This window comes from Eucalyptus grandis, chromosome 5 (assembly GCF_016545825.1).
Source record: "Eucalyptus grandis isolate ANBG69807.140 chromosome 5, ASM1654582v1, whole genome shotgun sequence".
Lineage (NCBI taxonomy): Eukaryota > Viridiplantae > Streptophyta > Magnoliopsida > Myrtales > Myrtaceae > Eucalyptus > Eucalyptus grandis.
In genome coordinates, this window is record NC_052616.1 from 34589496 (window position 1) to 34603491 (window position 13996).

Consider the following 13996-nt stretch of genomic DNA (forward strand, 5'->3'; position numbering starts at 1 on the left):
GCCATTCTATGTCACAAGAAGAGAAAAGAGTAAATGAGTGCACGTGGGGAGTATTTGTGAATGACATTTACCAAAAGAACCTTAGCAAATTAAGAGTCCGTTCGTTTCGCGGAAAATTGGCCATTTCCGGAAAATATTTTCCCAGAAGTCATTTTCTAGGAAAATGATAATATTTTTGGTGTTCGGCTAAAACCTGAAAATGTTCTAGAAAAAATTTCTGGTGTTCGGTAAAGAAAATATTTTATAAGACTTTACCACTTAGGCATGCATCACTTATCGACCTATAAATCCATCAAAAATGAATTTTCCTTTAAGTCCGGGCAAACTTGCTTCATATTTTGGTTCCTTCATTGTCACCAAATGCTCATCTACTCTAAAAAATGTTCGTATGGATTTTAAAAAGAAGTAAAAGAGAAAAGAAGCAAAGCATGTACAACCCTAATGAGAATCTTCCAGTTGAGTGGCCGGTTCTCCCCATGCGTCTTTTGTGTTCTAATAAACAAAAGAAAAAATAAGCAAAGTATGTAGAGTCATTTGCTTGAGTAATGCACAACTGCAAGGTAGAGTAAATAAAGAAAATGATAAGCAAGAGTGCAAAGCGCGAGCTTGAGATCGACGAGCTCGAGATTTGCTTAGCAACGGCCAACGACTAGCCAAGAAAGAAGAAGATGGGAAACAAAGAAAAGAAAAAGAAAAAAAGAAATAGAAAAGAAAAAGGAAATTAAAAATAATTCGAATTGAAAAAGAAAAATAAAATTAAAAAATAATTCGAATAAAAAAGAAAAGAAGAAGAAGAAAGTGGAGGAGAAATTGAGGATTTGTAGAGGTGTGAGATAAGAAAGATCAAGTGAGGAAAATGTTTTCCATTTTTCAAAAGTGGAAAACATTTTCCCTAATTTAGAAGATTTGTTTCCTTTCTTGGAAAACATTTTCCCCAAGGAATTCATTTTCCGTGAAACGAATGCCAGAAAATCCAAAAAGATTTTCCCGAAAATTATTTTCCGCGAAACAAATGGAGTCTAAGGCTGCGTTTGGTAGTCTGGATTTGAGTCTGGATAGGATAATTTGTTATCCTATCCAATGTTTGGGAATGTCCACCGGATCGGACAAACCGGGATACATCCGGATAAAACGTCGGATAAAAAATCCGGGGGAGGGGTGGGATAAGCCCGGATTGGATAAGAATTTTTTTTTTTTAAGGAAAGAAAGAACTTAACAAAAAGAGAAGATATCATAAGCATTTACGTCAAATGGATGCCTCCGCCTCTCCGATTCATTGTCAGCCTCTTCTTCCACTTCTTCTCCCATCTTCGCATCTTGCCGTTTTCAATGGTGGCCACTGTAGAGGTGTCCACAATTCCTATATCTAGGGCTAAACATGGCCTTTAATTAATTGAATATCATATTTATTTTTTAATCTTATCCTGAAGTGCACCAAACACTTGATAGGATTAGATATGTCCGCCTTTATTATCCAAAGGATTTAATATCCTACTTTATCATATCCTATCCTGATTATTATCCCGACGACCAAACGTAGCCTAAGAGTACTTGTGGATTCCACTTTAAAATGGGTTGGACAACATGTTTTGGGAATGGCACCAGACAATTTCTCTGCTTAGGCATGCATTTCCCCACTGCAATAGTTCTATCGCTTCACTATAGCTTAGGAATTTAGTTAATTTTATGTTCTCATTAAGAGGGCCACTTGATTTATTTTTAGAGATATATGCCACAACCAAAAGTTCAACATTGAGGCAATTAACAAATGAACAATATATATATATTAGACTAAATCTGCATAGTAAAAGTTGAAGAGATTCATATGGAGTCTACTAATTTTAATGTTCAAATTCAATTTAGTTTATGTACTATGTTCACTTCATAATTTTTCTAGATAGATGACCATATTACTACTTCTTAATGCCTAAGATAAATCATTTCAAGAATTCGACAATAATAATAATAAAACTTTGTGTAATCTCAATATGCTAAATCTCATGTGTCGAGAGAATAGATCTTGCATAAGTCCCACCTTCTATATTGTGTGTGAGTCGATCATCCTTGGTAAACGAAATTCATTAACAAATTTTTAAATTAGGGGATGATCATAATGGTGTAAGTGGATATGATGTTTAGCCCATGTTCCTAATCCCTTGGTCGTAATAGATGATCTTGCGGGCTAATAATGAATTGTGATTCCCATGATCTTATCCATAGGTGTAAGAGGAAGTTATTCAGTTGAGTACTACAAAAATTGAAGTTAATCCTTAGAAGATAATAAATTCTCATTAGAAATTCTCAATCTCGAATTTCTTGTCAAAAAATCTAAGTCAAGTTCAAACGTTTTGAGTGTTTTTATTTCTTTTAGAGAGGGTCTGTTGGTGATAGAGAACACCAATGTTTAAAAAAAGTACGCGTGGTCGGTCCCGCGGCGCACAAAACAAGGCTTTTTCTTGAGACACGCATCTTCTTTTTCCTTTAGCACCGTAAGAACGGCAACGACTTTAAGTCAAGCCCAATTAAAGTGACGACTCTAAGTCATGCCTATGAAATTTTCTCTAAGTGGAGGGAACAAGCTTCCAGCTTTTCTAATTAGTGGAGCAACGCTTTGAGATAGTCATAAAGATTGTGTACGACCATGAGATGGCACTTCTAGCTTTTCTACGAGGTATCTGTGAAAGGTTTCAGCTGAGAATAACTTTTTTTCCTAATTTGCCTTAGCTGGATTGTCGTGATCCTTTTGAGTAATAATTTAGAATACAAATGCATTCATATTTTTGAAAATTCTATTACTTACTATTTGTGCAATTCAATTTTTATGTAGGCCGACGCTATTGTCACAACGAAAAGAGTTAGTAACACTATAGTTTTTACTCTTGTCCATATTTAATCTCTATTCTTAGTCATAGAAATGAAATGGGTAAGAAGATAAACTAGACTTGCATAAAGTCACACATATTGATATTTTATAATTGGATTGTTATTTCGACCAATTTATTAACAACAACAGCTCATCCAAATTTCTTTTTATTTTTATTTTTCTTATTGGGGGAGAGAATTAGATGCTTTCTATGTATCATGTCATCAGCTGCCTACCGCAATTATTTTGTCTGTTTCCCCGTGCATTTCCTTACCGTGATTATTCTGTCTTCCATCTTCTTCACTCCGAGTTCGAGGTGCTTTCCACGATAAAATGTCCAACTTGGAGGCAATTATTGGCGTCTTAAAAGTAAGAAATTATTAAAAGGAAAATATATGTGTTAGATCATACCTAAATCGTAAAAGTTGAAGAGATTTGTATGGAGTCCATTATTTTGTATGGTTCAAATTCAATTTAGTTTTTATATAGTAAGTTCACTCAAACATTTTCTGGATTAAAAACCGTGCCATTACTTCTTAATTCGCATGAATTGTCCTTTCAAGAATTCAATGGAAATAAACCCATCATTCAAATGCCACCCACACAAGCTGACTACATCGAGAAGAGCTTCCTTCTATTTCTTCACTTTCTGTGAATCCTTCCCGAACTTGGACCTGTGCTTAGCCATAGCTATCTAATAACTCTTTCCACCCTCTCTCACTTCTTTTGGGTCCACTTTATAAACCGCCATTAGAACAATGAGGATCGTTTGCTCCTTGAATTCCATAATCTTCACCACCACTTCCAAGCACCACCTTGAGGAAGCATAGTCCTTAGCGAAAACGATGATTGCGATGTTCCATTCTCCGATGGCCTTCATAAGCATTGATATTTGGTCTCCCATTTTTTTTCAGTTCCTAGCTATCTAGGAAAGTGTACATTCCAATCCAATGTAAAGCTTGGTAAAGATTGCCAACAAAGTTGTTACGTACGTCCATGCCTCTAAAATTCAAGAAGATGTCGTAAATTTTTTAGGTTACAATGAAGAAGCCATTGAATGAAGGAGTTCAACAATCAGCAATGGCTATTAGCTTAAGATTTGATTCAACGTTTTCAAGTAGTTCGTTCACCACTTGATCTTCTTGTTGATTTATTCTTAATCTAGAGGATGGGGATGCAAGACTTTTTAAGCACTTTGGACAATTGTGGTGCTTAAGGATGGACCAAGACAACTAAAGATGTGAACAACGCAAGGACCTATTTTAACTTAAATCTGCATACCACCGCATTATTGGGATTATCTTATTGACATAAGCTTCTACGAGGCTAACAAAATTATTGTACAAACTGACGAAACAAGTTTAGGATGGTGGATTCTCGTGATCTAAGTCATAGGCTCACTGATATAAACTACTTTGTGGGCTTCCTCGAAATTCTATTCCCAACTTTTGAGAAGTTGTTTTTTCCATACTATATAATAATTTACCACATGACCCATCAAGACATATATAAGAATACTCGCAATCAAGTGTAAAAGCAAAAGAATAATAATTGTTTTTTTTTTTTATTGGGGGTGAGAAAATTAGATGCTTTCTAAGTATCACGTCATCAGCCGCCTGCTGCAATTATTTTGTCTGTTTCCCCGTGCATTTCCTTACCGTGATTATTCTGTCTTCCATCTTCTTCACTCCGAGTCCGAGGTGCTTTCCACAATCAAATGTCCAACTTGGAGGCAATTATTTGCGTCTTATAGGTAACAAATTATTAAAAGGAAAATATATGTGTTAGATCGTACCTAAATCGTAAAAGTTGAAGAGACTTGTATGGAGTCCACTATTTTTTATGGTTCAAATTCAATTTAGTTTATATAGTAAGTTCACTCGATAATTTTCTAGATTAATAACTGTGCCATTATTTCTAAATTCGCATGAATTGTCCATTTAAGAATTCAATGGAAATAAACCCATCATTCAAATGCCACCCACACAAGTTGATTGCATCAAGAAGAGCCTCCAGCTATTTCTTCACTTTCTCTTAATCCTTCCCGAACTTGGACTTGTGCTTAGCCATAGATATCTAATAACTCTTTCGACCCTCTCTCACTTCTTTTGGGTCCACTTTATAAACCATCATTAGAACAATTAGGTTCTTTTGCTCCTTGAATTCCATAATCTTCACCACCACTTCCAAGCACCACCTTGAGGAAGCATAGTCCTTAGCAAAAACGATGATTGCAATGTTCCATTCTTCGATGGCCTTCATAAGCATTGATATTTGGTCTCCCTTTTTTTCAGTTCCTAGCTATCTAGGAAAGTGTACATTCCAATCCAATGTAAAGCTTGGTAAAGATTGCCAACAAAGTTGTTACGTATGTCCGTGCCTCTAAAATTCAAGAAGACGTCGTATATTTTTTAGTTTACAATGAAGAAGCCATTGAATGAAGGAGTTCAACAATCAGCAATGGCTATTAGCTTAGGATTTGATTCAACATTTTGAAGTAGTTCGTTCACCACTTGATCTTCTTGTTGATTTATTCTTAATCTAAAGGATGTGGATGCATGACTTTTTAAGCACTTTGGAAAATTGTGGTGCTTAAGGATGGACCAAGACAACTAAAGATGCGAACAACGCAAGGACCTATTTTAACTAAAATCTGCATACCACCACATTATTCGGATTATCTTAGTGACATAAGCTTCTACGAGGCTAACAAAATTATTTTACAAACTAACGAAACAACTTTAGGATGGTGGATTCTCGTGATCTAAGTCATAGGCTCACTGATAAAAACTACTTTGTTGGCTTCCTCGAAATTTCATTCCCAACTTTTGAGAAGTTGTTTTTTCCATGCTATATAATAATTTACCACATGACCCATCAAGACAAATAACATGTCATTAGCCACCTACTGCAATTAGGCGGCTAATGACAATCAAGTGTAACAGCAAAAGAATAATATTTTTTTTTTATTGGGGGGAGAAAATTAGATGCTTTCTAAGTATCATGTCATTAGCCGCCTACCGCAGTTATTTTGTCTGTTTCCCCATGCATTTCCTTACCGTGATTATTCTGTCTTCCATCTTCTTCACTCGAAGTCCGAAGTGCTTTCCACGATCAAATGTCCAACTTGGAGGCGGTTATTGGCGTCTTATAAGTAAGAAATTATTAAAAGGAAAATATATGTGTTATATCATACCTAAATCGGAAAAGTTGAAGAGATTTGTATGGAGTCTACTATTTTTTATGGTTCAAATTCAATTTAGTTTATATAGTAAGTTCACTCAATCATTTTCTAGATTAATAACCGTGCCATTATTTCTTAATTCGCATGAATTGTCCATTCAAGAATTCAATGGAAATAAACTCATCATTCAAATGCCACCCGCACAAGTTGACGGCATCAAGTAGAGCTTCCTTCTATTTCGTCACTTTCTCCGAATCCTTCCCGAACTTGCACTTGTGCTTAGCCGTAGCTATCTAATAACTCTTTCCACCCTCTCTCACTTCTTTTGGGTCCACTTTATAAAACACCATTAGAACAATGAGGTTCTTTTGCTCCTTGCACACCACAATCTTCACCACCTCTTCCAAGCACCACTTTGAGGAAGCATAGTCCTTAGCGAAAACGATGATTGCGATGGTCGATTCTTCGATGGCCTTCATAGGCAATGATATTTGGTCTCCCTTTTTTTTTTTTCAGTTCCTAGCTATCTAGGAAAGTGTACATTCCAATAAAGTGTAAAGCTTGATAAAGATTGCCAACAAAGTTGTTACGTATGTCCGTGCCTCTAAAATTCAAGAAGATGTCATAAATTTTTTAGGTTACAGTGAAGAAGCCATTGAATGAAGGGGGTTCAACAATCATTAATGGCTATTGGCTTAAGATTTGATTCAACGTTTTCAAGTTGTTCGTTCTCCACTTGATCTTCTTGTTGATTTATTCTTAATCTAAAGGATGGGGATGCATGACTTTTTAAGCACTTTGGAAAATTGTGGTGTTTAAGGATGGACCAAGACAACTAAAGATGGGAACAACACAAGAACCTATTTTAACTGAAATCTGCATACCATCGCATTATTCGGATTATCTTATTGACATAAGCTTCTACAAGGCTAACAAAATAATTGTACAAACCGACGAAACAACTTTAGGATGGTGGATTCTCGTGATCTAAGTCATAGGCTCACTAATAAAAACTACTTTGTTGGCTTCCTCGAAATTTCATTCCCAACTTTTGAGAAGTTATTTTTTCCATGCTATATAATAATTTACCACATGACCCATCAAGACAAATATCATGTCATTAGCCACGTACTGCAATTAGGCGGCTAATGACAATCAAGTGTAACAGCAAAAGAAATATATATATATTGGGGGTGAGAAAATAGATCCTTTCTAAGTATCGTGTCATTAGCCGCGTACCGCAATTATTTTGTCTGTTTCCGCGTGCATTTCCTTACCATGATTATTCTCTCTTCCATCTTCTTCACTCCGAGTCCGAAGTGCTTTGCACGATCAAATGTCCAACTTGGAGGCGGTTATTGGCGTCTTATAAGTAAGAAATTATTAAAAGGAAAATATATGTTTTAGATCATACCTAAATCGGAAAAGTTGAAGAGATTTGTATGGAGTCAACTATTTTTATGGTTCAAATTCAATTTAGTTTATATGGTAAGTTCACTCAATCATTTTCTAGATTAATAACCATGCCATTATTTCTTAATTTGCATGAATTGTCCATTCAAGAATTCAATGGAAATAAAATCATCATTCAAATGCCACCCGCACAAGTTGACGGCATCAAGTAGAGCTTCCTTCTATTTCTTCACTTTCTCATAATCCTTCCCGAACTTGGACTTGTGCTTAACCATAGCTATCTAATAACTCTTTCCACCCTCTCTCACTTCTTTTGGGTCCACTTTATAAAACATCATTAGAACGATGAGGTTCTTTTGCTCCTTGCACTCCATAATCTTCACCACCACTTCCAAGCACCACCTTGAGGGAGCATAGTCCTTAGCGAAAACAATGATTGCAATGTTTAATTCTTCGATGGCCTTCATAAGCACTGATATTTGGTCTCCCATTTTTTCAGTTCCTAGCTATCTAAGAAAGTGTACATTCCAATCCAGTGTAAAGCTTGATCAAGATTGCTAACAAAGTTGTTACGTATTTCTATGCCTCTAAAATTCAAGAAGATGTCGTAAATTTTTTAGGTTACAAAGAAGAAGCCATTGAATTAAGGAGTTCAACAATCAATAATGGCTATTAGCTTAAGATTTGATTCAACGTTTTCAAGTAGTTCGTTCACCACTTGATCTTCTTGTTGATTTATTCTTAATCTAAAGGATGGGGATGCATGACTTTTTAAGCACTTTGGAAAATTGTGGTGCTTAAGGATGGACCAAGACAACTAAAGATGCGAACAACGCAAGGACCTATTTTAACTGAAATCTACATACCACCGCATTATTCGGATTATCTTATTGACATAAGCTTCTACGAGGGTAACAAAATTATTGTACAAACTGACGAAACAAGTTTAGGATGGTGGATTCTCGTTATTTAAGTCATAGGCTCACTAATAAAAACTACTCTGTTGTCTTCCTCGAAATTTCATTCCCAACTTTTGAGAAGTTGTTTTTTCCATGCTATATAATAATTTACCACATATACCATCAAGACATATATCATGTCATTAGCCGCCTACTGCACATGATGCTTAGAAAGCATCTAATTTTCTCCCCCCAATAATAAAAAAAACAAATATTATTCTTTTGCTTTTACACTTGATTGTCATTAGCCGCCTAGTGCAATTATTTTGTCTGTTTCCCCGTGCATTTCCTTACCGTGATTATTCTGTCTCCCATCTTCTTCACTCCGAGTCCGAGGTGCTTTCCACGATAAAATGTCCAACTTGGAGGCAATTATTGGCGTCTTATAAGTAAGAAATTATTAAAAGGAAAATATATGTGTTCGATGATACCTAAAGCGTAAAAGTTGAAGAGATTTGTATGGAGTCCACTATTTTTTATGGTTCAAATTCAATTTAGTTTATATAGTAAGTTGACTCAATCATTTTCGAGATTAATAACCGTGCCATTATTTCTTAATTCACATGAATTGTCCATTCAAGAATTCAATGGAAATAAACCCATCATTCGAATGCCACCCGCACAAGTTGACTGCATCGAGAAGAGCTTCCTTCTATTTCTTCACTTTCTCCGAATCATTCTCGAACTTGGACTTGTGGTTAGCCATAGCTATCTAATAACTCTTTTCACCCTCTCTCACTTCTTTTGGATCCACTTTATAAAACACCATTAGAACAATGAGGTTCTTTTGCTCCTTGCACTCCATAATCTTCACCACCTCTTCCAAGCACCACTTTGAGGAAGCATAGTCCTTAGCGAAAACGATGATTGCGATGTTCCATTCTTCAATGGCCTTCATAAGCATTGATATTTGGTCTCCCTTTTTTTTTTCAGTTCGTAGCTATCTAGGGAAGTGTACATTCCAATCCAGTGTAAAGCTTGGTAAAGATTGCCAACAAAGTGGTTACGTATGTCCGTGCCTCTAAAATTCAAGATGTCGTAAATTTTTTAGGTTACAATGAAGAAGCGATTGAAGAAGTCAATCGTATTAATATTAGATGCAAGACTCATGGAGAAAATTGATTAAAAATCAATTATTATATGATTTTTTTTAAAGTTCTGGTTGAAACCGGGTCATGTGACCCGGTTTTCAGACTTCGTGACCCGGCTGGAGGTTGAAGAAGACCTCCAACCAGGCCGGGCCATCAACTTGGGCTCACGCCCATTAAAAGAATAAAAAAAAAAAAAAAAGGGTTTTGGGCGTAAGCCCCGAACCAAGAACAAAATAAAGGTTCTGGGCTCACGCCCATGAACGAAAGGAAGAGATGTTCTGGGCGTGAGCCCAGGACCAAGAATTTTGGACATAAGCCCATTTTCTCCTTTAGGCCAGTTGCCCAATCTTGGGCCATTTTAATTAAAACAAGGATGGGCCCGTTACAAGCAGCCCACGTGGGCTCCTGCGGGTCTGCGGGCCGGGCGAAGGTGAGGGCCCGCAGGAGGGTCCAAAACATTAAAATAAAAAAAAATAATAAATGATAAATAAAAAAATTGTGGCAAAAATTGTTGCTTGATAAATGTAATATGATCTTGGAAAGTACATGTTGTAAAGTGCTTCATATTATTTGATGAATTTTAAGCATAAATTTTTGGAGTTCCCTATTGATAAAAAATTAGTATATACAATAATTCATCCGAAGGGGTTATTGTGTATATTAATTTGGAAAATTTTATGAAGTTTAATTCCCAAATTTAAAAGATGGGGATGTATAATTAAAAGTATTTATCTGCCCAAAGACGATAAATATTTTGAAAATTATATATAATTCTCCTCTATATTGATATTATGGAGTTATATAATTTAAAGGATTTGTCCGCCCAAATGTGATGGATTCTTAACAATTATATGTAATTCTCTTTATTGTCGCTTTACAAACTTCATGCTATGGAAATAATTATGCATTATAAATACACTCTGCCCAAAGGGAGTTTTATAATGTACGAATTATTTTTGTTGAATTGCTTATTATGCTTATTGTATTATGTGTGACAAATAGTTTTCTTTGCTGTAAATAACAACAATGCCACGGTTGAAATGTTAATTGGATCAAATATTATACTATTAAAGGCTTGGTCAAAAAGGGAGACATTATAATTGAGAATATCATAACTGAGTCCATGTTGGTTGATCCTCTAACAAAAGGCCTACGACCCATTTTGTTTAAAGAACATATGAAGAATATAAGTGTTTTAGGTCTATGTACGCCTACAACATTATATATATATTAGTCACAAAGCCCATCCTATGCACGGGAATTTCAGGATCTATTTCGGTTATTGTTCAAACGTAACGAAAACTATAAATACCATTCTAAACTTTTACAAATCATTTTAGTAAGTATTTGGATAAGAAAATGTATGAAGGATAACATTAGTAAATTCAAGTGTTACGTTTTTAATAATGAACATTTTATTGCATCATTTCAAAAGTATCTAAATAATATATTGAAAAATTACAATATAGAAATCACATTTCAAAATTTCAAATTACAATAAATTGTTCTTATTATGAAAGGTCATTTAAACATCTTCCTTACGTATAATAATTTTCATACTGTTTGTTGTAGAGTTTTCCTTTCATATATTAATGTTTGTGAGTAATTTGCATTCTAAAAAAAAGAAGCATAATCTATTCCCATTTTGTATATTGTCGAACAAACAAATTGATGCTCAAGTCTTGTGAAGTTTTAGGCTTTGTGCATATTTAAGATATACGATATGAGAAAAATATCTCTAATGCTTAAAAAAATCTCATTAGAAATCTCTCTAATAATAAAAAAAAAAAATAACTTGTTAGAGTTGTCTATATATGGTTTATAAATAATTTACATTTTCTTTATTACATACCTCAAATCATTCGGATATTGAAATTCCAAATAAAAAAAAGTATTGTGGACTCATGAAGAAATTGATAAAATTAAACTCATGAGGATCAACATTGCAGACAATCTACAGCTTTTACTCCCATTTATGTTTGAATTTTTCATTCTCAATCATTGAAATGCAATCGAGAAGATGAATCAAACTTACATAAAATGACATATATTGATATTATAAATATGGAACGCTGTTTTACCCAATTTATTAAATAAATGGATCAGCACCACCTCATCCACAATAGCTTTTCTTTTTCTTTTTTCTTTTTTTCGTGCTGCAAGTTAACGTTAGTGCTTTCAAAGCATAATTGGACCAGCTACCCAACTAATTATATGCACAATGTAAGTATATCATAGCTAAGTGATATGACATATCTTGGTTATCTTTGTTTAAGCCAACTCTTTAATGGCAAATTTGTGAGTGTCGATCGATGTATCTCGATATTCATGACTGGACACTAATTAATTAATTAATTAATTAATTACTTGCCATCACAAAATGAAAGATGCTATGAATTATGTGGTGGCACCATGTATCGTTTGGTAAATTATTTTGGGTATTCAACCCGATAATCTTTCTATAATCAAGAGCCATTTTTGTGTTATTTTCTCTTCTTTATTGTGAAGCATCTTTTATTAATTTCATTAAGTATGAACATGTGATTCCGCTTGGATTTACTCCACCTCGTATAACGTGGTCATCAACAAGCCGTCGGACCAACAAACTTGTGAGAAATTGTGGATTTATGTGTGTATAAACAAAGGCAATGTTCTTCTGGAGATGTAAAACGTTGAGCCTTTCCCACCTCTTTTTTGCGGATGACGTCTTTCTATTTTGTGGAGCTGATTTGACTTCGATCTCTCTTTTAAAGAATGGTTTAGACACCTTCTCTGCATGGAGTGGACTCAAGCCAAACTCCAATAAAAGTGAGATCTTTCTTGCTAGAGGGTCGCCAACCTTGCGAAGCGAGATTCTCCTTGCTTTTGGCTTCATTGAGGGGACATTGCCAGTGCGTTATCTTGAAGTTCCTATTATCTCATCCAGGCTTGACAAGGCGGATTGTATCTCCATCGTGGATCGCATAACCAATAGGGTCCAATCGTGGACTCAACACTTCCTCTCATTTGCTGGTCGTCTTAAGCTTATAAGGTCAGTTCTCCATGCAATCCAAGCATACTGGGCAAGTGTATTTACTATCCCTATTGCAGTATTGGATCGCATTGAGCAGATCTTGAGACAGTTTCTCTGGAAGGGCCCTGGATTGGGGAGGGGTGGAGCTAAGGTCTCATGGGATGATGTTTGCCTTCCTAAGGAGGAAGGAGGGTTAGGTATTCGCAATCTGAGGGACTGTAATAAAGCAGCAATGTTGAAACACATATGGATTCTTTTTAGAGATAAGGAGTCCTTATGGTGTAGGTGGATCCATTTGACATTCCTAAAAAGGAAGAGTTTCTAGGTGGTTAATCAACCCACCTCTTGCTCTTGGGCGTGGAAGAGAATTCTCCATCTTAGGTCTGAGTTTTGGCTATCTTTTCTCTTCAGGGTTGGAGACGGCCGTTCTATCTCTTTCTGGTATGACCATTGGCATCCGAGAGGTCCCCTCAACCTTTTATTTTCTTACTCTTTGATTTATAGCTCAGGCTTACCCATACATGCTACGATGGCTGATCTTTTTTCACCGGCTGGTCAGTCCATGCGGGTGTTAGAATCTTCGGAGCAACCCCTTCCTTTATTATCTCAATTACCGGATTGTTTTACTTGGTTAGGAGGTGCTTCCGGTTTATTCTCTACTTCGGCGTGGCAACTTATAAGGAAGAAGAAGCCTCGGGTCAATTGGGCTTCCTTGATCTGGAACAATGCTATATCTCCAAGATATCAGTTCAACCTCTGGCTTATCACCAAGAACCGTCTTCCTACTCAGGCCATGCTTTTGTCTCATGGCAGAATTGCGGATGCGATGTGTGCCTTTTGCAAGTCGACGCCAGATTCTATTGATCATTTGTTTTTTGGATGTAGCATTTCAGCCAGGTTAGCATTCTTGTGGGCGGCTAGATGTAACCTCCCTTGGCGTAACAGGACTTGGGCCGACAACCTTAACTGGGCTCTGAAGTTCCTTCCCGGTAAGGATTTCTATCACTCCATCGCCCGATTTTCCTTTGGAGCTCCCTGCCACCTTATTTGGAAATACAGGAATGAGATTATGTTTAGAAATTACACCTTCACGGTTCCAGCTCTGAAGAATCACTTGATTAAAGTTGTTAAGGATAAGGCGTTGACTTTCACTAATGTTGAAGACAATCCAAGAAATAGGAGGCTTCAATGCACTTGAGGGATTGACCCTTGTATTTTCTATTCCTCTTTAGTACTTCCTTAGCATTCTTGATGTTTGGTTTTTTGTTGCTGTGTGGGCCGTTGTTGTGCTTTGTTGCTTCCGTTGAGTCTCTCGTTGCCGCTTGTGGACGGGGTTCTTTAATCCCGGGTTTTGGGCTTCGGTTGCCTCTGTTTGGCTAGCTGGTCGCCTTCTTTTGTATTGGTCCTACTGTTGGTTGTGACCGTCGTTGTGTGACCGTGCCTTTTTGCTCTTCTGCCTTGTACGCTTTTGTT

The 13996-nt window shown here is 36.1% G+C and overlaps 1 protein-coding gene across 1 annotated transcript; it reads left to right on the forward strand.

Annotated features, from left to right (window-relative positions):
* The first annotated feature begins 12158 nt into the window (after nt 1-12158).
* Nucleotides 12159-13721, forward strand: LOC120293857. Its single transcript, XM_039313629.1, has 3 exons — nt 12159-12741; nt 12935-12964; nt 13159-13721. Exons 1-3 carry the CDS (start codon nt 12159-12161, stop codon nt 13719-13721), a joined length of 1176 nt encoding a protein of 391 aa, XP_039169563.1.
* Nucleotides 13722-13996: the final 275 nt, after the last annotated feature.